The sequence below is a fragment of the Hemitrygon akajei genome, chromosome 9 (genome assembly GCF_048418815.1).
Source record: "Hemitrygon akajei chromosome 9, sHemAka1.3, whole genome shotgun sequence".
NCBI lineage: Eukaryota > Metazoa > Chordata > Chondrichthyes > Myliobatiformes > Dasyatidae > Hemitrygon > Hemitrygon akajei.
The window spans coordinates 67629194-67653784 of NC_133132.1; the positions used below are offsets into that span (position 1 = coordinate 67629194).

The 24591-nt window shown below is 41.2% G+C and overlaps 1 protein-coding gene across 4 annotated transcripts in view; it reads right to left on the bottom strand.

Moving 5' to 3' along the window:
* Nucleotides 1-24591, bottom strand: part of abcc10 (ATP-binding cassette, sub-family C (CFTR/MRP), member 10) — a 102045-nt gene that overhangs the window by 65416 nt on the left and 12038 nt on the right. For all 4 annotated transcript variants that reach the window (XM_073056216.1, XM_073056215.1, XM_073056214.1 and 1 more), the window contains exons 3-8: nt 21280-22654; nt 18216-18443; nt 16330-16486; nt 15964-16118; nt 12213-12292; nt 1562-1733 (exon numbers count right to left, since the gene is read on the bottom strand). In XM_073056216.1, coding sequence (XP_072912317.1) covers nt 1562-1733; nt 12213-12292; nt 15964-16118; nt 16330-16486; nt 18216-18443; nt 21280-22654 — 2167 coding nt within the window. The remainder of the gene's footprint in view (nt 1-1561; nt 1734-12212; nt 12293-15963; nt 16119-16329; nt 16487-18215; nt 18444-21279; nt 22655-24591) is intronic.

The window sequence follows — 24591 nt, forward strand, 5'->3', positions numbered from 1 at the left end:
CCAAAGGAGTTGTTCTGTACTGTACTAGTCTAAAAAACCTCACCTTCTGGATGGGCATGGTGCAGCACTGTAGACTTGACATCAAATTCTCCAACTTCATCTAACTTAGAGGTCAGGTTCAAGACTAGGCCTCAGACGTGGCTGTCTGACAACAGACTTCCATGATCGGATGTTGGGCCAGCAGACCAGTGAGAATGAAGTTTGGTGCCCCCATCCCAAGTGATCAGGTTCTGGGATCGGGGTTCAGTGCAGGCAGGAGGTACGAGCCATGGTGACCCCCTAGGCATGCAAGCCAGTGAGATTGGAGCTTGAGGCCTCGTGTTTGGGGTCCCATCCACGAGCCTGCTTCATCACCATCGGTGAGTCCTGGATCGGTCCCGAATACAAAACCTAAAGGTCAACCGGAAGTCTGGAATTCGAGCTCCAATTGCCGGAGCCATGAGTCTGAGAGTCCGTTGGGAAGTCGAAGGCCCAATGTCTGCAAGTCTGAATCTGCTGGAGGACGGTCTGTGTGCATGGGAGGGAGGAATGGGACGGATTCTATTGTTGTGTTTTGTTGCTGTTATGGTTTGTGTTGTTCTGTGAACGTGGTGGGCATGCTTAGTTAGCACAGGAATATGTGTCAACACTTACAAACTGTGCCAGAACACCCTGAGGTTGTGTTGGGTGTTAAAGTAAAGGAGGTATTTCACAGTATGCTTTGGTGTATGTACATGAGATAAATAAATTAATCTAAATCTGAATCTGTAACTTACTTTCTCAACCTGTACAAAATTAGTCATTTCCACTGCAAAGTCTCCATTGGTGATCGTGCTCTTTTCTCTCTCCAATAGCACAACCAGACCTGCTGGACATGTCCCACAGACGGTATTTCACAACTATGTTTGTATTCTTACTTTCTAACAGCCCTCATTCCACAGCTTTTATTAGCTTACTTCTCCCTTTCTACCTGCGTTATCTCAGAGGACATCCACGGCTTTTCTCAATGATACCTAGAAATATTCCCTTTGTGTTATCCATCCCTCCCCCATTCTCTCTTCAATTTAAAGCTACTCTATCTTCTTCTGTCTCCTTCCCACTTCTGAGGAAGGGTCTTTCACTTGAACCTTTAACTCTGTTTCTCTTTCCATAGACGCTGCCTGACTTGCAGAGTAGATGTGGAAAGTCAGGCAGCTGAGTTCCTCCAGCATTTTGTCTGTTGCTCTAGATTACCACCATCACCAATTATACTCCTGTTTGAGAGTCTCTGTGGCATGTTTTGTTTTTCCTGCATTACACTCGTCCTGTTGCCACTCCGCGGTCACCCTTTTAATGAAACATGAGTTGTAGCAGTATTCAGGAGAATGAGGTGAGGGGATGATAGGGGGAAAGAGCGATAGGTGAGAGTGATTCTTATTCCTCTGGTGGGTTTTCCACAGGGCACTGGGATCCACCTCTCTGTAACATGCTGCAGCAGGGACTGTGTCAACAAGTCACATGTAATGTACGAGAGATCAATCTGGATCATTAGATTATGAATAACTCAGCACTATGTCAGAGAGATCAGTAATGGATTCCACACCTTAAGATCTTCCAAGAGTGCACATGCCTCAACCACCTTGTGGTAACGTTTGCCATCAAACTGATTTCCAAAAAGTATGTTCTCACGGATTGTAGCAAACTGAATCCAGGCCTCCTGAGCAGCCAGGCCAAATCCTTCTGCTTGTGTTGATATGTATACTTCTCCCTCAAGCCTGCAAGGGGGTAAGAAACAAGAGCATGGAATTAGGAGAAGGATTTTATTCTAAGCCTGTTCATGTATCTAACAAGATCATATTTACCTGGGACCTAGCTTTATACAATTGCCCTTCTTCCATCTCTTTTTCAAGAAGTACACTTTTGGTTTTCTTGTTTAAGGTAGAATAGTCTTGTTAATTAGGTGATACACTCATTTCTAAGATGACAGAAGACTGATCCCAATATTTTCTATTCATTCAGATGTTAACATTATCTATTTCTAATTGCCTTTGAGTCGGTGGAATTGAGCCATCTTTTTGAATGGCTGTAGTCCTGTTCTCTCTGAGGCTTTTAAATGGGTCTCAATAAGTTATTTCCCAGGTGAGGAGAGTCTAGAACTAAAGAGGGCAAGCAGAATAAGGTCCCAGCAGCTCAAGGGAGAAATGTGGAGGAATTTCTGCTCCCAAAGGGTTATTAATAAGACATTGAAGCAGAATTAGACCATTCAGCCCATCGAGCCTTCTCTGCTATTCCATCATGGCTGATTTATTACCCCTCTCAACCCTTTTCCCCATAATAAGAGGCGGTTCACAAGGTTGATACCAGGAATGAAAGGGTTATCATACAAGGAACCTTTGATGGCTCTGGATCTGTACTCACTGGAATTTAGAAGGATGAGGGGGGAATCTCAATGAAACCTTTCGAATGTTGAAAGGGCTAGACAGAGTAGATGTGGAAAGTATGTTTCCCATAGTGGGAGAGTCTAGGACAAGGGGGCACCGCCTCAAGATAGAGGGGCGCACTTTCAAAACAGAGATGCAGAGAAATTTCTTCAGCCAAAGGGTGGTGAATTTGTGGAAATTATTGCCACATGCAGCTGTGGAGACCAGGTCGTAAGGTGTATTCAAAGCAGAGATCAATAGGTTCTTGATTGGACATCAAAGGTTACCGGGAAAAGGCTGGGAACTGGGGTTGAGGAGAAGAAAAAAAAGGATTAGTGATGATTGAATGGCAGAGCAGACTCAATGGGCCAGATGGCCTCATTCTCCTCCTACGTCTTATGGTCTAATCTTTAATGCCCTTACTAATAAGAAACTATCAACCTCTGCTCTAAACATACCCAATGACTTGGTCTCCACAGATGTCTGTGGCAACGTATTCCATAGATTCACCACCATTTGGCTAAAGATATTCCTCTTCATCTCTGTTCCAAAGGAACATTTTTCTGTTCTGAGGCTGTGCCCTCTGGTCCTATAATCACCCATTATAGGAAACATTCACTCGATCTAGGCTTTCAGTATTCGATAAGTTTCAATGATATCTCCCCCAGTCAAGTACCTGGGGGTGCACCTGGATGGAAGACTTGAGTGGAACACCAACAGAGACTATGTACAGGAAGGGCCTGAGTCACCTCTATTTCCTGAGGAGACTGAGGTCCTTTGGAGTATTCAGGCTTCTCCTTCACGTTTCTACCAGACTGTTTTCACCAGTATAATCTTCTATGCAGTGGTGTGCTGGGGCAATGGCATCAACATGGGTGATGCCAATAGGCTCAATAAACTGATTAGAAAGGCTGGCTCTGTTATTGGAGTCAAACTGGACACACTGGAGGCTGTGGTAGAACAAAGGACCCTGCAGAAAAATCCTGGCAATTCTGGACAATGTTTCTCACCCTCTGCATGCCACCTTCGCTGAACCTTGGCACTTTTAGTTACAGACTAAAACAACTATGCTGCTCCAAAGAGTGCAATATAAGGTCATTTTTACCCTCAGCCATTAGGCTCTATAATGAGTCAACCTATAGCCAGGGAAGTGATGAAAACCCACCCCCTGCTTCCTGGTAGACTGTTTGTAGTAACTTTTTTTTATTCTTTCTACTTCTCTTCTAATATTTATATCTGTGTACTTGTAATGCTATTGTGACAGTGTAATCTCTTTTGTGATCAATAAAGTTTCCATCTATCTATCTAAAATCCAGCTAGTCCAGGCCCAAAAGCATCAAACATTCCTTATACGTTAATCCTTTCATTCCTGGAATCACTCTCGTGAACCTCCTCTGGACCCTCTCCAATATTAGCATATCCTTTCTTAGATAAGGGGACAATAACTGCTCACAATACTCCAAGTGTGGTCTGCCTTATAAAGACTCAGCATTACATCCTTGCTTTTATATTCTAGTCCTCTCAAAATGAATGCTAACATTGCATTTCCTTTCCTTACCACTGACTCAACCTGCAAGTTTACCTTTAGGCAATCCTGCATGAGGTCTTTGAAGTCCCTTTGTACCTCCGATTTCTGAATTTGCTTCTCATTTTGAAAATAGTCTATACAATTTTTCCTTATACCAAAGTGTATGACCATATTCCATTTACCACTTCATTGCTCATTCTCCCAAACTGTCTGTCTTTCTACAGACTTCCCGCTTCCTGAACACTACATGCACACCCACCTATCTTCATATCACCTGCAAACTGAGCCACAAAGAAATCATTTACATTATCCAAATTATTAACATATAACATGAAAAGAGAAATAAATGTCTGGCATTGTCTGCCACAGGAAACAGCTGCTGAATCATTTGAAGGTGAGGTAGACTGATATTTGAACTACAGGGAAATGAAACAGGAACAATATCTAATTTGCCATAAATAAAGATTTTAATGATAGAAGTATATGCCAAACAACATCTGCGAAGAAAGAACTGAAGTTAATTTCCTGTGCAACCTCTCAGAGATTTTTGTGCCACGCAACCCTACCACCTTAAGTTGCCCTTAATATTCTGCGAAGACTGATAGAATCATCACACCTCAATGTATCTACATTCTGGTAGATAGGGCCAGGCTTCAGCCACTTTGCCCAGGAATTTGAGCCACAGCTTCAGATTGCATTGTCCTCTATCTACAATGTACTTTTTCCAAAGGCCAAAATACTTTGGTTTTGTCTCCAAGGGAATGGCCCAATGGAATCCTAATACTACTCCAGATATGGTCCAATCGGAGCTTGATATATCTATTGAACACTTGTACTCAGTACATAAAGACCACCATTTCACTCATCTGCAACCTAAATGACATACTTTAATTACCAGTGCAGGAAAACAAATGCTCTCATGCATCAATTCTGCTGCTCCACAACCCAATTTGAACTACATAGATCCAACAATATTTCTTTCAAGGTGAAGGCAAAAATCAGCCATTTGGCACTTCAGAGGGTGACTGGATTAGTTGCTGTATAGAGAAACAAGTGGGTTCCGATATTTTCCAGGGTTAGAGTCAGAATTAGCTTTAATACCACTGGGATATGTTGTAAATTTGTTAGTCTGCAGCAGCAGTACAGTGCAATACATGATAATAAAAAAATAACTAATATATTTTTAAAAATAAATTAAATAGGTAGGGCAAAAAGAGAGCAATAAAAGAAAAAAAAGTGAGGTTCATTGTCCATTCAGAATTCTGATGGTGGAAGAGAAGAAATTGTTCCGAACATCTGGCAAAAGGTACCGAAGCATTCGGGCTCTCACAACCAGACTGTGTAACAGTTTCTTCCCCCAAGCCATTAGACTCCTCAATTCCCAGAGTCTAGACAGACAGACACACACACACACACACACACACACACACACACACACACACACACACACACACACACACACACACACACACACACACACACACACACACACACACACACACACACACACACACACACACACACACACACCACTCCCTTTGCAATTTTTTCCCCAATTCCTGCTAAAACATTGTTTACATTTACATCATTTATTGTATTGTAATTTGCCCTTTACTGTGTCTATTGTCTTGTTTATTAATTATTGTACTGTTTTCTGCACTTTATGTAATCCCGTGTAGGCCTGAAGTCTAATGTAGTTTTGTGTTGTTTCATGTAGCACCATGGTCCTGGAGGAACGTTGTTTCGTTTTCACTGTGTACTGTACCAGCAGTTATGGTTGAAATGACAATAAAGCGACTTGACTTGGGTGTGTGTTTCCAGGCTCCTGTACCTCCTCCTTGATAGTAGCAATGAGAAGTGGTGTCAGGGGTCCTTAATGATGGATGTTGACTTTTTGAGATACTGCCCTTTGAAGATGTCCTTGATGCTGGGAAGGCTAATGCCCATGATGGAGCTGACCTGAGCTTACAAGTTCCTGATCCTGCGCAGTGGCCCCTCGACACCAGACAGTGATGTACCAAGGAGAATATTCTCACTAGTTGCATCTTTAGAAATTTGCCAGAGTCTTTGGTGACATACCAAGTCGCCTCAAATTCCTAATGAAATACAGCTGCTGTCTTCTTTGTAACTGAATCAAGATGCTAGACCCAGGGTAGATCTTCAGAGATGTTGACACCATGACTTGAAGCTGCTCACCCTTTCCACTGTTGATCTCTCAATGAGGACTGGTGTGTGTTCCCTTGACTTCCCCTTCCTGAAGCCCACAATCAATTCCTTGGTCTTACTGACATTGAGTGCAAGGTTGTTGTTGTGACACCACTCAACCAGCTACTCTATCTCACTCCCTTATGTCTCCTCATCACCACCTGAAATTCTGCCAACAATAGTTGTGTCATTGGCGAATTTACAGATGGCATTTGAGCTGTGCCAAGCCACACAATCATGGGTGTAGAGAGCGTAGAGCAGTGGCTTAAGCTCACATTCTTGAGGCCCCGTGTTGATTGTCAGCAAGGAGATGTTATTTCCAATCCGCATTGACCACGGTCTCCTGATGAGGATTGGGAAGAATTATTACAAACTTATGTCCTTCTCTGTGCACTGGCTTTGCATGCAACACTTGTTGTTATAGGTGACAGTAGTACCAAGGTTGAAAAAAATAATCCTTTAGTGATATGCAATACTGTGCAAAACTCTTAGACACATGTAAAAAAATCTCTGTAAAACAAAAATGCTTTCAAAAAGAATGAAAAGTTTCTAAATATCAAAAAAATTACAATAAAGAACAATAAACAGTAAGAAACTAAATGAAATCAATATTTGATGTGACTACTCTTTGCCTTTAAAATTGCATTAATTCTCTCAGGTACACTGTTGGGCAGTTTTATAAGAAAATCGGCTTGTAGGTTGTTCCACGAATCTTGGTGAACTTGCCACAGTTCTTCTGCAGGCTTTGGCTGTGTCATTCTGTCTCTCCATGTAATCCCAGACAGCCTCGATGATGTTGAGATCAGGGGTCTGTGGAGGCCAAAACATCTGATGTAGAACTCCTTGTTCTTTTTACTGAAGATTGTTCTTTATGACTTTGGTTGTGTGTTTAGGGTCATTGTCCTGCTGCAGAATGAAGTTGGGATCGATCAGATGCCTCCCTGATGGATGAGAATCTACTTGTACTTCTCAGCAGTGAGGATTCCATTAATTCTTACAGAACACTTGTTGCCATTGTTCAGCATCCCAGCCCTTGTGTTTCTGTGCATAGGTGAGTCTCTTGGCTTTGTTTGCACTTTTACTTTTGCACTTTTTGGCAGCAACTCTTCCATGAAGACCACTTCTGACAAGACTTCTTTGGGCTGCAGAGGGTGTACTAGGGTTCCAGTCGTTTCTGAGTTCAGAGCTGACAGCATTGCTGGACTTCTTCCGATCTGAAAAGGAAGTCAGTTTGACGTATCTCTCGTCTGCTGCACTCAGTTTCCCTGGCTGACCACTGTGTCCTCAACCTTGCCCATTTCTTGGTGCTTCTCCAGAAGAGCTTGAACAGGACATCTTGAAACTCCTGTCTGACACAAAATATCTGCTTGGGAAACCATATTCAAGATTGCTGTTAACACCACTGTCTTAGGCCAAATCAAAGTTATTGATAAATTGGCACATAGGAGGGAGTTTGAAATTCTGGCTGAGTGGTGCCGCAACTCAATGTCAGCAAGAACACGGAGCTGAGCGACTTCAGGAGGAGAAAGCCAGAGGTCCACGAGCCAGTCCTCATCGGAGGATCAGAGGTGGGGAGGGTCAGCAACATTAAATTCTTCGGAGTTATCATTTCAGAGGGCCTGTCCTGGGCCTAGCACGTAAGTGTAATTATGAAGAAAGGCAGCGTCTCTACTTCCTTAGGAATTTGCAAAGATTTCCATGACATCTAAAACTTTGACAAATATCTTTTGATGTGTAGTGCAGAGTATATTGCCAGACTGCATCACAGCCTGGTATGGAAACACCAATGCCCTCAAACAGAAAATCCTACAAAAAGTTTGGTTTAATCATGCACTGGGCTAGATACCTAGAAAGTAATCAAGTTTTTATTTGAAAAGTGACCTATTACTTAATATGCTACTTCCTTTAATTAATAAAATTCTCTGTTAACATTTAATGCTTTGGAAACTGAATGTTTGAATATCTAAAATTTGCTCTTTTCTACCCACACACTAATGCAGAAAACAAAAAAACCATCAAAAACAACATTTATATAAAAAATCTGGAGTGCCTAAGACATTTGCACAGTATTGTACCTGAGAGTGCAGTCAAAACAGTTTCTAAAAAAATGTGAAAGGTAAACTGAGACAGTCTGTAACTGTGACAATTCCTCTCCGTTCATCTTTGACAGTAAATAATGGGAGATAGGGAGATAGATAGATAGATAGAAATACCTTGGGATGGATTCTCGTTATAAAATTTCTTGAATGAGAATTAAATTTGGTAAGTTTGCAGATAGATGGTACCAGAGACAGTGAAAATGATTATCATGATTTAACAGAGGGATCTTGATCAGCTGAGAAAGTGGCTTGGGGAGGGATAAATGTTCTTTAATTTCATTAAATGGGTTGCATTTTGGGGTCAATCAGTGAACGATTTTCACAGAGAATGGTCAGCATTGGAAAATGTTGGGGAACTTCTGGACCTACAGAGAAATATCAGTTCATGGTTCCCTGAAAGTGAAATCACAAGTAGATAAGGTGGTAAAGAAAGCTTTTGGCATGCTGGACATTGAGTATAGAGTTGGGGTGTTATGTTGCAGTTGTACAAGACATTGCTGAAGTTACATTTGGAATAATGTATTCAGTTTGGTCACCCTGCCATTAAGCTAGAAAAAGTGCGGAGGAGCTTTATAAGAAAATTGCCAGGATTTCAGTGTCTGGATTAAGGCAAGAGGTTGGGATTTTGATCATCATTGCATAGGAAAGTGAGGGGTAAGGGCACAGATAGGGTAAATGTGCACAGTCTTTTTCCTTGGGAGAGGGAATCAAGAACTGGAGGGCATAGGTTTATGGTGAAAAGGAAAAAAATAACTAGGAACCTGAGGGTAAAAAGACTTTTCACCTCAAGGGTGGAGCAAGCTGCAAGATGAAGTGGTTGAGGCAAGCATATCAACATGTGAAAAGCCTTGGACAGGTATATGGATGAGAAAGAAATACAGGAAATGGGACAAAGTTATATGGAAATCTTCGAAATCATGGAGTAGTTGGGCCAAAAGGCTGGCTCCATGCAGTTTGATTTTATGACTCAAAATTGTATGTCTTTGAGAATCTGAGAAGATAGAGGTGCAGAAATATTCTGATCTGCCACTTAGAACCTAACCCTCTGATTGCTCTTTTTAGCACCTTGGGTGAGGCAGACATGCATTTGAGTCCGACTAAATGTCAAACACTTCCTTTTGCCTCTCTTTTGGCTAGATGCTTAGTTCTCCTCAGGTGGAACAATGTTGCCCACCCACTCATGCTCAATGGCTTAGTGATGTTATGTCCGTTTAGACCTTGAAAAGATTCATTATTCACTTCTCAATTCAGCCATAAAGTTTCATAAGATGTGGGAACCTTTTCTTGAATACTTTCATAACTCTTCTTTAGATTGTTTATTCTTCTTTTCTGTACCATAATCCCTTATTTTCAGTTTTTTTTTCCTGTAAGTTTTACTTTTTTTACTGGGAATTACATTATAGTTTTGATAGTAGGCATTACATTTTTTATATATATTTACAGCTCTGTGGGGTCGAACGCTCCAGTTCATTTTTCTTTTACATATTGTAATGGTTGGCCTGGAGCTTTGCAGTGGGAGGGTGGGGTGGATACTAACTTCATATGATTTTATTTTGGGTGCTTTTTTCTTATTGTTATGAATTATATATTAGATACGTTTGCTTTGCACTGTATTAATCTCCATTTTGTTGATGGTTTTTTTGTAGTATTGTAGAAACTCATAAAAAATTAATTAAAAAATGAAGAAATATTCTGATGCTGCAGCATATCTCAATATGCTCTGACATGGAAAGACTGTTCTCCGAAAGCCAAAGGGCTCCTCTCCTTCCCCTCCACCCTAACATTTCGAACTTGTGTGTTGCCCAATAAGAAATCCATTTATTCAGAAATAACACCAACAAATTTACCGACAAAACACAGATTTACTAAGAAAACACAGATTTTCTTTTTTTTTTTGGTATCATATCCACATTTCTCAATGACTTAGGATGAAGTTACATGGCCTGTCGAGTCTACGCTGGCAATCCGATCAATCCAACTCCTCCACTTACTTCTCCGTAAACTTAGCATCATGTCTGCTCATTCATAGCAGCCTGATTTGCTCACCCTGTCTCCTTGCAATCCTCTTCTGATCCACCCATTGTTGCCCCCCTGTCATCATAACCCTTCCCCAGAGACCGGCCTCACCTTTCTCCATCCCCTTCACCCTCTGGTTCTATCCATCGCTGCACACCCACAGGCTCTCACACTCTCAATCTGGTTCTGGTTTCAACTACCATTCATTTCTCCCCTAATGGTTCCTGCTTCTCCCCCACCAGTACCTGTATCCTATCCACTCCCCACACCTCAGTCTGTTTTTCTTCTCTTTCCACTCTCTCTCTCTGCCTGCCTCCATCTATCATTTAACCTGCCATTGTTTCCTAACTCCATCATTGCTCCCCTCCACCACCCCTCTTCAGTCTGCCAACCTCAGCCTCCTTTCTTAACACTCCCCTCTCCTCTTTATATTGGCCATCTCGCCTCTCTCCTCAACCCTGATGCAGGGTTTTGACCAAAAACATAGACAATTTTCCTCCTACAGATGCTGCTCGACCTGCTGAGCTCCTCCAGCGGATTTGTTGGTTGCTCCAGATTCCAGCATCTGTGTAAGTGTTAAATTTCAGCAAATGTCAGTTTCAAATGTCTGGCCTCCAATCTTATAGTTACACCCCCTTGTTTGAGACTCACCCACTACAGAAAAATTCCCAACATCTATCCTGAGAAGTTTCCTTATGATCTTCTATGTTTGAATAACCCCCCCCCCCCCCACCCCCCAATCTTCCAAACTTTCAGGTGTACTGGACCAAACAGTTTATCCCAGGAATCAGCCTGGTCAATCTCCTTTGGACTGCCTCCAATGTTAGGATATCCTTTGCTGGACAAAGGGTCGAGAACTGCAGTGTACACTCAGTGACCACTTTATTCAGTACAGGAGTGCAACCTGGTGTGATCTTCAGCTGCTGAAGCCCATCCACTTCAAGGTTCGATGTGTTTTGCATTCAGAGAGGCTGTTGTAACATGCAGCTTTCTGAGTTACTGTCATCTTCCTGTCAGCTTAAACCAGTCTGGCCTTTCTCCTCTGGCCCCTCTCATTAATAAGGCATTTTTACCAACACAAATACCTCCCCCAAATGGCAGAACAATCATCCCACAGTCAAAGTTACTTGGATCACATTTCTTCCCCATTCTGAAGTTTGGCCTGACCAACAACTATACCTGTTGACCATGTATGTGTGCTTTTATGCACTGAGATGCTGCCACATGATTGGCTGATTAGAGAATTACATGTATGAGCAAATGTACTTAATAAAGTGGCCACTGAGGGCATTTACCCAGTAATATTCTAACTCTTCAATGACAGAATTTTCAGCATGTGAACCAACCTATCTTCTCAAACTTGATGAATGTGCAGAGCCAAGATATCCCTCAAGTTGGCAAGGATGCTGAGCTCCCTAACAATACACTGTATGTTCAATCTCCTTTAATAACTCACATCTGAGGGAGCACAAGTCATACTCTGAACTCCCAACAACAGTAAGAACTGACACTGAATTAGCAGCTCTCATTAGCACCACTGGAAACAATTTTGAACTGGCAGTGTAGCAGTGGGAGGATAACTCTCCTCTCTACATTGTACTTAGCATCTTTCCACAGCAACGTGGTCGTAGAAAGGAACTGAACTGCACTCAAAAGAAGGCCTTTCCGAAAAAAAAGACACATTTCTCCTTCTCAGCCAGATTCCCTGGAAGATACTTCAGTAAATTGTGAATGGAAGTTCTGATCTACAAAACCAAAAGGTTAGGCAGGAGGATCAAGAACAAATATAAGAGATTGAGGCAAGGGAACTTTACAAAGACATGAGACTAACTGGCTCTTGATTGCTGACAAAGTAACTAAGTGAACGCTAATAATTAAATTGAAAGGAAGATGGGGGAGAAAGTGGTTACAGAAAAAGCATCCTTAAATCAAAAATGGGTTAAATACTTGTCCCATTCTTGCAATTTCTATACACTTGTGCATTACCTGTTGAGTTCTCCCATTACTGCTGCTAACAGAGTACTCTTGCCACAGCCCACCTTTCCAACAATTCCAATCAGTTGCCCCTGCAGACAGACGGAAGCAAAATCTGTAAGTGTGGTGAATTTATCCATTTGAGAGTGCAGTGAAGAGCAGAAAGTCATCAGAAATCCCACCAAACTTGTCCCAACACAGTAAGATCATGACAAAGATAGTTTATAGATTTATGACAAGCATAAGTAGGGTAGTAGAAATTTTTCCCAGGGTAGAAAGGCAAATACTAGATATATTGATTTAAGGTGAGAGGAGTTGAGTGTGTTTTTTTTTACACACAGTGGTAAATGCCTGAATCCCAGGGGCAGGAGTGAAAGTAAATGATAGTGGCATTTAAGAGGGTTTTAGACAGACACACAAACATACAGGAATGGAGGCAAAGAGATCAAGTGCAGGCAGACAGAAGAGATTTAACACTGTGTTTGGCACAGACGTTGTGGGCCGAAGGCCCTGTTCCTGACTGTATTGCTCCATGTTCTAAACAAAGGAAACAACAGAGGCATGGGACATGAGTTGACTATAATATTCTGAGTGCTTCATTGACAGGAATGATAATGAAGTAAGGGCAAACATCATATGTTGCTTTCTGGTGCAAAAATGCAACAGCAAAAGCACATAACAATGACTAACAAAAGTTAGGTAGAGTATAAGAACCAAAAAGAGAAGTTACATAAATTAGCCAGAAAAAGTAGCAAATTTAAGAATGGGGAGTAGCTTAGAAAGCAGCAAAACAAAAAAAAAGATTAAGAAAGCAAAAGTAATGCGTGACAGTAAAGTCGGAGGAAAGATGAAAATCAACTGTAAAAGCAAACACAATTTTTTGAGTGGTTTAATAAAGACAGATACAAGTCATGACATGAGGAAAACAGAAAGTTATGTTGCTGAACAGGAAAATGGCAACGCATTTTAGAAAAAAACATTGTTTCTGCCTTCATGAAAAAGAATATAGATAACACTTCAGAAATGCTAGGGAAGCAAAAGTCTAATGAGAAAAAGGAATTAAAGAAAATTAACATTGCAAAAAGAAACTATAGAGATGAATGGGACATATCCCTTGGGCCAGTGATAATTGTATGCCAGAGCAGTAAAAGAGGTTGCTATGGAAATAGAGGAATCATTGGCTGTCATTGTCCAAAATTCCACTGTTAAAGGTGGAGGGAGGTATAAATAACCTGAATATACACACTGTATAAAAGCAGGAAAGGAAACCAGACCAGTGAGCAACAGCATCACATACAGCGCAACATTTCACCCGCAGCACAAGGGGTTCTAACATACTCGACCACTGTTATACTACAATTAGGACCGTATTTTGGTAAATTTGATCACCTGGCTGTCCTCCTCCTACCTGCACACAGGCAGAGGCCGAGAAGCAAGACTCCAGAGGTAAGGGCAACAAAGAGGTGGTTGTGGGTGGCAGCGGAGTGACTACGGGTTTGCTTCAAGTTGCTGAAATGGGTCGTGTTCAAGAACTCATCAGAGGATCTGAACGAATACGCCATGGTCGTCAGTGACTTTATAAAAACAGTCATAAACGAGTGTATCCCCAAAAAAATCATTCCGTCTTCCCCAACCAGAAGCCCTGGATGAACCCTAAGATTCGCTATCAGCTGATGGCCAGATCAGTGACATTCAGGTCTGGCAACCAAGAAAATACAAGGGGTCCAGGTACAACCTCAGGAAAGCCATCTCGTATGTGAAGTGGCAATTCCAGACCAAACTTGAATCACTGAAGTATGCTCGACAGCTGTGGCAGAGCTTAAATGCGATCATCTCCTACAAAGTGAAACTAAGCAACATAAGTGACAACAAGGCCTCACTCTCAGATGAGCTCAATGCCATTTATTCTTGCTTTGACAATCAAACATGCAGGCACCTTTACGAACTTCTTCATGATGACCCTGTGATTTCACTCTCTGAGGCAGACATGGGAGCATCCTTCAGGAGGGTGAACTCATGGAAAGCATTCAGCCCAGACCGGGTACCTGGCTGAGTACTAAAGACTTGTGCTGATCAACAGGCTGGAGTGTTCACTGATATTCTTAGCTTCTCGTTTTGAGAGTCTGAGGTACACACCTTATTCAAGAGGCTTCAATTACACCAGTGCCTAAAAAGAACATGGCAACCTGCCTCAATGACTATCGTCCAGTAGCACTTTCATCCACTGTGATGAAGCGTCTTGAGACGATAGTGATGAAACATACCAGCTCCTGCCTGTGAAGTGATTTGGATCAGCTCCGATTGTCTACTGTCACAACATGTCAACAGCAGATGCCACTTCATTGACTCTTCGCTCAACTCTGGAACATTTAGACAGTGAAGATGCATACAACAGGATGCTCTTCATTGACTATAGCATGACATTCAAACCTATCCCTTCCCTCAAAAACATTCAATAAGTTCCAAAACTTAGGCCTCAAAACCTCCTTGTGCAACTGGATCCTTGATTTCCTCACCTGCAGACCCCAGTCAGTTCAGATTAGCATCAAAATGTCCTCCACGACCTCCATCAGCACAGGTGAACCACAAGACCGTGAGCCTGGTCTCTTGCTCTACTCACTTTATACTTATGACTGTGAGGCTCCAATGCCATATTCAGGTTTACTGACGACACCACTGCCTTTGACCGTAACAAAGATAGTGGTGAATCAGCATTAAGGAGGGAGACTGAAAATCTACCTGAGTGATATCATAACAACAACCTCTCACCCAATGTCAGCAAGACCAAGGAGCTGATTATTGACTTCAGGAAGAGGAATCCGGAGGTCAATGAGTCAGTCTTCATCAGGGATCAGAGATAGAAAGGGTCACTTACGAAAATCTGAATATATTACATTTATTAGTTCTTCCTTTACATTTTTATCAGTGGCATCTTCAAAACCACCAGCAGTCAAAAACAATGTCCTTTTCATTAACCCAAATTGTTTTAAATAATGTTGAGGATATCTGCTAAATTATCATATCCCTTTTACTCGTCTGATGCTTTCCTTATGAAGTTCAAAATTCAAAGTGGAGTGAAGTTATTCCCTCCGGTTCAAGAGCCTAATGGTTGAGGGGTAATAACTGTTCCTGAACCTGGTGGTGCGGAATTTGGTGTCTTTTGAAAATCCTTCTGAGTTTCTCTGAAACTCCAACCTCATATGGGATGATGATGTTTTTCTGTCTGCTTTGCTGCAGCAGGGACATCACCCCAACAGACAGAGGTAAGGACTGGAAAGAAAGAGGGGAAATGGCCAATATAAAAGGTGGGTGAATCCATGTGAGGGGTGATCGGTGGTGAGGGAAACAATTATTCTATTCAAATAGTACAAGGTCTGGAAGTAAAGCATGGCGTTCAGTTAAGACCACCATAATTTGAGTGATAAAGATGCACTGAAGAATTATGTTTAAAGCTTGCAGGGTTTGAAAGTCAAGTTAATAATTTAGGCTGGGGTAAATACCATTTTGCTGGCAGCACAGATAAAGGAGAAGGTGAAACATCCAAAGGGCCAGGTTGCTGAAGAAACTACATTTGTGACAGAAGAAGCATAAAAGAGGAAAAGTGTAGTGGGGGGACAAACAGAACCCTTAAACAAAGATTGGGGTGAACATAAAACAAACTTTTAAATAAAAGAGGAGTAGTATAATATGAGTAAGTTTAAGATTATGTGATTAATCCTTTCTTTACAGACATAAAATAATATTTTTTAGAGAATGAACTGACCTTTCTCAACATCAGATTCAGATTCAAGAGCTTCAGGCTACCATCTTGCTCAGTCTCATGTTTACCATAACTTTGATCTTCAGAAATTTCACTGGGTTTCCAGGAGAAGGAAGCATTATGCAGCTCAACTGCTGAGTTAGGATCTTCAGGTCTGCCTGCAACAAGCACAAAGTTCCAGTGTTTAGGATTTTATCACCATACACAACATAATAAAAAAGTTAATTCAGATTATTTTGGAAAATTTTCAAGGAAAATGAGAGGATGCAATTAAGTCCATTCAAAAATTTGCTTGTGGCAAAGTGCCTGGCAAGTATAGCTGGAAAGATATTATACCACAAATTGGATTCAGAATTGGAAATTATTTACCTGCTGTATAGTAGGTGCTGAGATCCTGGTCAAAGAACAGCAGGAAACGCTGGATCCGATCCAAGGAGACCTTTGCCTGTAATATCCCATTCAGGACCCAGGGGAAGTTATTTAGGGGCATAATTAGCATTCCCACCAAAGCCAAGGCTGTAAACACCTGCAAAAAGGAAAGGGGGGCATGTCATAGGAAAGAAAACTGTAATGGGCAATAGAATGGGGAAGAATATATCGTAGACAGATGAGATGGGCTTTTAAGTGGGTGAAAGAATTATTGGGTAGGGAGAGATGGATTGGATGGTAGGGGCGATGAGGAAGAGTGGTTGTGGACGGTTAACATGGACAGAGAATGAGAGGGCACTGTGAAAAGATGTGTGGGGTGGGGGTCACAGGAAAAAGAATGGGATAGGGAGAGTAACATGCTGAGAGAGAGAAAAATTTTCACAACTTTGAGCAAGATTTCACTGTCAGACTCTTCCCTTCCTCTCCCTTTTCTCCATTTTGAAGGGACTGTTCCCTCTCTGGACCACTCTGTCATCTCCATAAACCACTTTAACTGCATTTTTCCATGCGTCTCTTGGAGGTGCAACATCTACTGTTTGACCTCACCCTTTCCCATCCTCTAAGGGTCCAGGTTTCAAGTAAGTAGTAATTCATTTGCACATCTTCCAATCTAGTCTTTTTACATTTGATGCTCTTTGCTACACTGGAAAACTGATACATAATGGGTGATTGCATGGTAGAGCACCTTTATCCACTCCACATGAGTGGCCCTAGACTTCTTAGTATCTCCCACTTTAACTCTTCATCCCACTCTCCCTCTAATTTTATAAAGACATACAGCTTGGAAACAAGCCGTATGGACTAGCTGGCCCATGCTAACCAAGACAACTCCATTCAAGCTAGTCCCATTTGCCAATATTTGACATTTTAAATCTTTCTAATCCATATACCTATCCTTCTAAAAGTCTTTATTATATTTGTCCCAATAACTTCCTCTGGCAGATCATTCCACACATAAACCATGCTTTTTGTAAAAAAAAGTTGTCCCTCAAGTTCCTATTAAATTTTTCCCCTCTCACCTTAAATCTGTGCCTTCTAGTTGTTGATTCCCTAGTGCTGGGGAAAAAGACTAGATGTATTCACTCTGTCAAAAGATTCAGACATTCAAAGTACCTTTATTATCAAAATATATATAAATTATACAACCTTGAGATTTGTCTGCTTACAGGCAGTCACAAAACAAGAAACCCCAGAAATCAATTAAAAAGACCAATACAGTACACAATGCGCAGAGAAAGAGAAAAATATCATGTAAACAACAGAAGAAAGCAACAGCATTCCCCCTCATTTATCTTAAACACCTCTTAGTCTCCAAGAAAAGTTCTAGCCGTTAAATCTCTCCCTGCAACTCCATCCATTAAGTTTTGGCAGCATCCTTGTAAATCTCTCCTGCACTGTTTCCAGTTAAATAACATCTTTCCTATAGCAGGGTGAGCAAAACTGAACACAGTATTCCTACTGCAGCCTCACCGTCAACCTGTACAATTGCACCATCACTCTCAGCTTTTATACTCAATGCTGTGACTTATGAAGATCCTATACAATAAGATACTCGTAATGCCACAATCTAACTCGTCATTGCCTTGCACCCATTATCTGCCTGCACTGCAGCTTCGCTGTGACTGTTTTACTGCAATCCGTGTTCAGTTATTGTCTTCCCTTGTACAACCTCAAAGTACTGATGTGATGAAATGATTTGCAGAGATGGCATGCAAAAGAGTCTTTCACTGTATCTCAGGACATGAAACAAGAAACAAAAAACAATCACTTTAACCGGAAAGAGGGAAGAAACAGATCTGGGCTACTTTCAAAGATAAGTGACTGACCTTGGCTGCAGTAAGCTGGTGTCCCATCAGGGTGTAGGTGACAAAGGTAACTATGGAAATCACAACGGGAAGAGCTGCCCACATGTAAACACAAACTGCATCAAGATACTTAATGATTCTGAGATGGTGCAGCTCCTTCTTCCTAAAACCATCAACCTTTCCGATAAAGTGATCCTCCCAAGTGTAGAACTTTATTACCCGCATTCCGAACAGAGCCTCAGTCATCAGCTGGGAAATCAAGGACAAAAATTAGCATGTGATCCAAGAAATGGGATTCAGTCCAATCAATCAGTGGGTAAAGCAGGGAATCGGGTGTGCCCTTCAAAATCAACAGAGAAAGGCATGAAGAATCTTTTATATTCATCTACTGAAAGCTACTTTATTCTTTCTGCTGGTTCCTTTGACCCTCCAATTAAAAAACTGCAAAGATTGAAGCCATTGAGTTCATTCTTGTTGTTCTGTATATATGTATAGATACATGCAGAGCTGAAGCTCTGACAGCACAACAGAACAATTTTGGAATACAAGAATTCAGCTTCACTCGCAAGATGTTGCACAGGGCTAACAGGCTTTCTGGCCTACAGTGTCCTCAGCTGTTTCTTCATATCATGGGAGTGAATCAAATTATCTGAAGATCGTGATCATGGGGCCTCAGGAGAAAGCGAGAATGGATTAGACAAAGGCACTTTTACTAAATGCTTCAGCCTTTACTCAGCTGAATATATGCTGAGTTCTGTCATCACCAGCCATCTCTGTCCATAATTAGATGCAGCAAGAATGCACAGCATTGTCAGGTCAGCACCTTAGCTCATGACCATAGACTGTGGGTATGCTGAATTTTGAGGTGCCAACACCAATCCTGATGATGGATAATAAAGCTCCAACCACCTGAAGACAAAATGTTTCCAAGGTATGGAGGAATTCTTCATCAGCTGAGGGATGTCTGCAGACGGTAAATAAGGACCAGCTTCCTTGTTTATGGTATGCACAGGGCCACACATCCCTACTGGGAATCTCCTTGAGCAGTAACGTGTACTTGCAGAATGCCTTCAGGAGCAAGAACCTCTAGGAATATACACCTATATCATCAAGATGCCTCCATGGGTGTGCTTAAGGCAGAGATTGAAAGGTTTTTGATTGTTAAGCGTTAAGGGTAGGAGGGAGAATAAGGTTGGAAAAAAATATCATACACGATTGAATGGAGGAGTAGATTTGATGAGTGAAATGGCCTAATTCTGCTCCTACTCCTGATCTCACGGCATGCACCTGGACCTTTGGGGACCTTCTGGTCACATGTCACTACAGCAACAGGAGGCCAGCAAGAAAGCTGCAAATCCAAGGGTTTCTAGCACCTTGCTTCTGTATGCAGGCAGTCTTTGGAAGTGTACCTGATTGTATCTGCAGAGATCCTCCAGCAGCATGTATCAGACCTTTAAGCAGCCTTGAGCAGTATGTACCATACCTACAGTAGTGTTGGGGATCATTTATTTGTATTCCAGTGAATGTCCAAGAGGGTACATCTGTACAGTGAAACTCCAGGAACATGTTTTTCTATTTATGTGGAGCTTCTAGAGATGTGCATTTGTACTTAAAGGGAGCATACAGGAACCCTACAAAATCTTGCATCTGTACTTGCAGGAGTTCTCTAGGAGAGAGCATTTCTAACCACAGTTGGTAAGTCCAGATGAATAATTGTCTCATGAAAGTTCACTATCCGTGATACTATTCACAAAGAGGAATTCACATCAGGGTGACCAGCAGGGTAAAATTATTTCATATGAACTAGTTGTTGGACTTGAAATTCCATCAAGGCCTTGATAAAGGTACTAAATTAAAGATTTGAATATCTGGTACCTACAGTCAGTGAAAAAGTAGTCAAAAAGCAAGCTGTCTGCCCACGATATGGGTTAAATATGCGTCTGAATAATAGGAAATAGAAAATTGATGGTGGGATCATTTTGTTTCCTGTTTAAATGAACTGTGAAGCTGGAGGATAATTTCACAATTAGTGATACCAAGTAAAATCAACACGGGAAGGGTGTAATAAACAAGAGCAGAACAAATGTGTAATAGACAGATTAATTTCAACCATGGTAAATGCAAACCATTGAATTTTGGCAGATGGAAAGTGGAGGCTGTTAAAAAGTGAATTCACAGAAATACATCGGGATATCTGCTTACAGTCTGGTTGGGCCATTCAGACAAGTCATTTTAAAGTACATCAGAATCAATGGATTTCCCTTCTGCACTGAATAACACCAGGATAGGAGGGTTAAGGTTCCCAATATGAGCTTACAAGGACATAAAAACTGGAAAGTTTATCAAGGGTCAACTTTAATTGCCATATACATTCACATGTGTTAGGAACTTGTTGTGATGTGTGGTGTGTTATGCAAAAAAAACATTAAATCCACAGGATAAAGAATTATATTGAATATTAACGAATTATATAAAAATAAAGTTGAAGTACAGATATGGAATAAAATTTGTATAAATACATAAATACCAGCATGTACTTAGAAAGTAAACAGCATTAGAGAAAGCAGTTTAAACTGTTTACAATGCATTTCAGTGTCTGGGGTAATAGACAGAGGGGGGATGGGGGGGGGGTTAACTAGATGGCTGATCAGATTAACTGCCTGGGGGAAGAAATCTTTATCATGATGAAAAGTTTTGTTTTCTTTTAATAGCCCTATAGTGCTTTCCATAAGGGGGTTTTCGGAAAAGGCAATTTACTGGGTGACTAGCTTCTGCAATGATATTTCCTGGATACAGTGACGAGACTGTAGCCACTGATCTCTTTGGCTCACCCGACAGCTTTCTGCAGTTTTCATATATTGTGAGAAAATGCTCATAAAACAGCCAAAAATAGAGAAAATAAAGTGGAGAAAATGAGCTACCACAAGGAGCAGTTCAGCCAAACTGCACACATGGAAGTAGGATAAACGTGAAGGAAAACAGAAAAAAGGAAGGGCTGAAACAATTGGAAGAAGGCGGATGGAAGGAGAATTGGATTAAGAATAAACCACGAGTTTCTGAGATCAATAGTTTATGTAATGCTTACCATGACTCTGGAATCCTTGTGTCCGAGCATTTTCTTGTTATTCTCCATTATGATGTTGGCAATGACCTTGTTTAATGGTACCAGCAGCAACCCTACAATAAGGCCCCCTAGGAATGCCACACCAACCTGCTGGTACAGAAGGTACAGAGTGATACTAAACTGAAACGGTAAGCTCCACACCTCGTGAAAGCTGGGAAAGAAATTCACTATCCGGTCTGTGTCAGTGCTCATGAAGCTGACAATCTCTCCCACAGAAAACCTGGACAGAGTAGTAGCATTGACACGTAGGGCTTTGCGATAAATGGCAGAGATGACAGCTGCTCGAACTGACATGCCAACCATCATGACTTGATAGTTGAATTGGTTGACGATGATGGCACCTACAAAGGTGCTCAGAAACAGTCCTAACGTGTACCAGATGCCCTTTGACATTTGCTCAGTACCAGACTCCATGAAATTAACCAGCAGATTTAAAAGCAGAGGTCCTGCAAAACCCAGCATGTTGCCTATAAATTTTAATATGCCCAGGGAGTAATAACGAAATCCAAAGGCTTTGTGCAAGACCGACAACAGATGGACTTCCAGGTCTTTGCTAGCAAGTGTGGTCTTTTCCTGAGTCGCCCCAAATTGTCTTTGATCACTCCCTGAATTTCTGTGGGGGCTCTGGGTCCTATCCGGTTGAGGTATTTGTTCAGAGTGTTTCATTGATGCTATGAATGCACACTTCTGCCAGCACTTCTGAAAAAGTTCTTCAATAGTTTCAGTGCGAAGTTTTGGTGGAAGCTGGTAGACATTGTTGGGCTGGACAAGCTGATGATTGTACCCTCGCTTCATGAGGGGGTTCATCCAGAAGTAGAAGAGGCAAGAGATCCAATTTGGCCCCTCCTCAATTGCAATCTGTTCCTCAGATCTGGTACTCACACCCTGCAACAGGGGCTCTCGTTCAGAATCCTGCCCATCTCTTCTAAAGTGCGAGACGACAAGCACTACTATGTATACAAGAAGCAAACTTAATTCTGCACTGATCAAAATGAATCTCACCCAGCTTGAGAGGTATTCTGAATTTGTGACTTTTCCATTTTGACAGTCAGCTACTAGAATGATAATTGATGCAGGGGCAGGCAGGACAGCAAAGAACATCAGTCCTACTGGACCCAACGAACGTCGATACTGTGATCTGCTGAGAGCTGTCATTGCCAGCCCATGAACAAGCCAGGCTACCACAGCAAAAGAATCCACCAACAGCTCGAGCCACAGAGTATTCATGTTGGGAAGAAAGTTGACTGCCACCGCATCGATAAGGAAAAGAGCCGACATAATGAAAGAAATGATAATCCTGCATTCCCAACTCCATGAGAAACTGTGCCAGCGAGATCTGCCAAAAAAGAGTCAAGTTTAGAAGATTTAAAATTACTTTTATGCTTTAATCAAACCAAGAGGTATTGGTACTTAGGAAGCTAATGCTAAGTTTCTCATTTGGGATATTGTGCCATCATCGAACATTTCTATTTTGAAGCAACTGTTATTGAATATTACTCCAAAAATTTAACTCAGCTCCAATCTGACAAAAACAATCACTTTGCACACCAGTCAAATTACTACCCATTTGTAAGATTGATAATTCAGAAGCAAATGTGACCAGATTTTTGCTCACTACATGTGATGTCACAACTGTTGTTTTCACTCAGAAGCATAACACCTTCTACTCTCAAAACAGTTTGAATAAATGAATAGTTAAGAGGTTTCAGAAGAGTATGATGAGAATATTCAAACTGCAACTCCAAGATGTAGCTGAAGTGAAAACTGTCATGCTTTTAACATTTGAGAGAGAAAACAGGGAAAGCAAAGCTATGGCATGCATGCCCAAGATGGCACACACAAAAATTTTGTTGGCAAGCAGCATGCAGTACCACCTCTTGATTCTTTAAAACCCACCTGTAATAAAAAGATACATAATGATTATCTTTGCATCCCAGTGAAGCAGCACATGACTTTTTACATCCCACAGGCAGTGGGATCTTTTCACAGGAGAATGTCTCACACTGTCCTGGCATCAGCTGGACAGTCGCGAGAACAAATAATGCTGGATGATACATTTTGAAATCCTCACAGACCTGGTGTATACGTCAGTATTTGGATAATAAATGATTGAGCCAGTTGGCATTGGCTTCACTCTGCTTATATATTTTATTCTGTTATTTGTGAGTGAACACTGGGTGCACAGTCCGTGACAACTGATGGTGGACCTATCAATAATGTGGCAGTTTTTTCAATCCGTTTGCAAAATACGTCGGACATCCACTGATAGGCTTTCATTGTATGGTACACGAGGAGGCTTCGTGTTCCAAAGCTGCCCTGAAGGAAACGGAATAAACAATAAAGATTGCAACCATTTCATTTCTGGGTGTGCCTTGAAAAAAAATTCAAAATTTACTTATCTACAGCAATGTTCATCAGCTTGGTATAGGTTCTGTCTTTAAACGATTTGTTGAATGTTTGGATGAAATTCATCTGTTTCATTGAATAAAAAAATATATAATGTGTGGATCTGTAGATGTTTGATTGATTCTCTTAAGCATATTTCTCCTCATATTTAAATAACTTGAACACCAGATTACAGGGACCTGGCAAAGCACTTGATATGTGTTATGTTTGTAACTCCAAAACATAAAACTAATCACAAGGAAAATAAAAGAGCTGAGAATACAAGACTGACTTCATTTTTTTAAACTTTAACTGAGACGCCCATTTATCATGTGATAGTGTCAGAATGTATGCAATTAATGTATTTTTACATATAATGTGCAGTGACTGATTTAAACAAAGAATGCTGAGTCAACATTTTTAAAATATTACTCAAATATTACTGAAATATTAAATACACAACACCCCTCCCTGCTTAGCTATGAGCTGCAACTCAATATAGAAGGCATCTTAACTTATATACAGTATAAGATATAATGCAACTATGACAGACACATCCACCACATGGTATATCCTTCTGTTGCTCCACAGCATTATCTGATGAATCCTCTGTTTTTGTATCTGCACTGACTCCTTTCCTTTCTGGCCTTCCATTCATCCAGCTGGGTTTTGGTCTTTGCAGGTTTTTGTCTCCCCCTTGAACTTTGTGCAATAACACAGAGTAGATTCTGCACCTTTATACTCACAAAAGCCTAATACTTGCAACTTTCCCGAAATGCCTTGAACTCTTTTCCAGCTTAAACCAAGCACATTTTGCACATAACTTCCTGATTAACATATCAGGAGCTTTCTCAGAATTGTAGCCGACAAAAACTGTTGTAGTCAGAC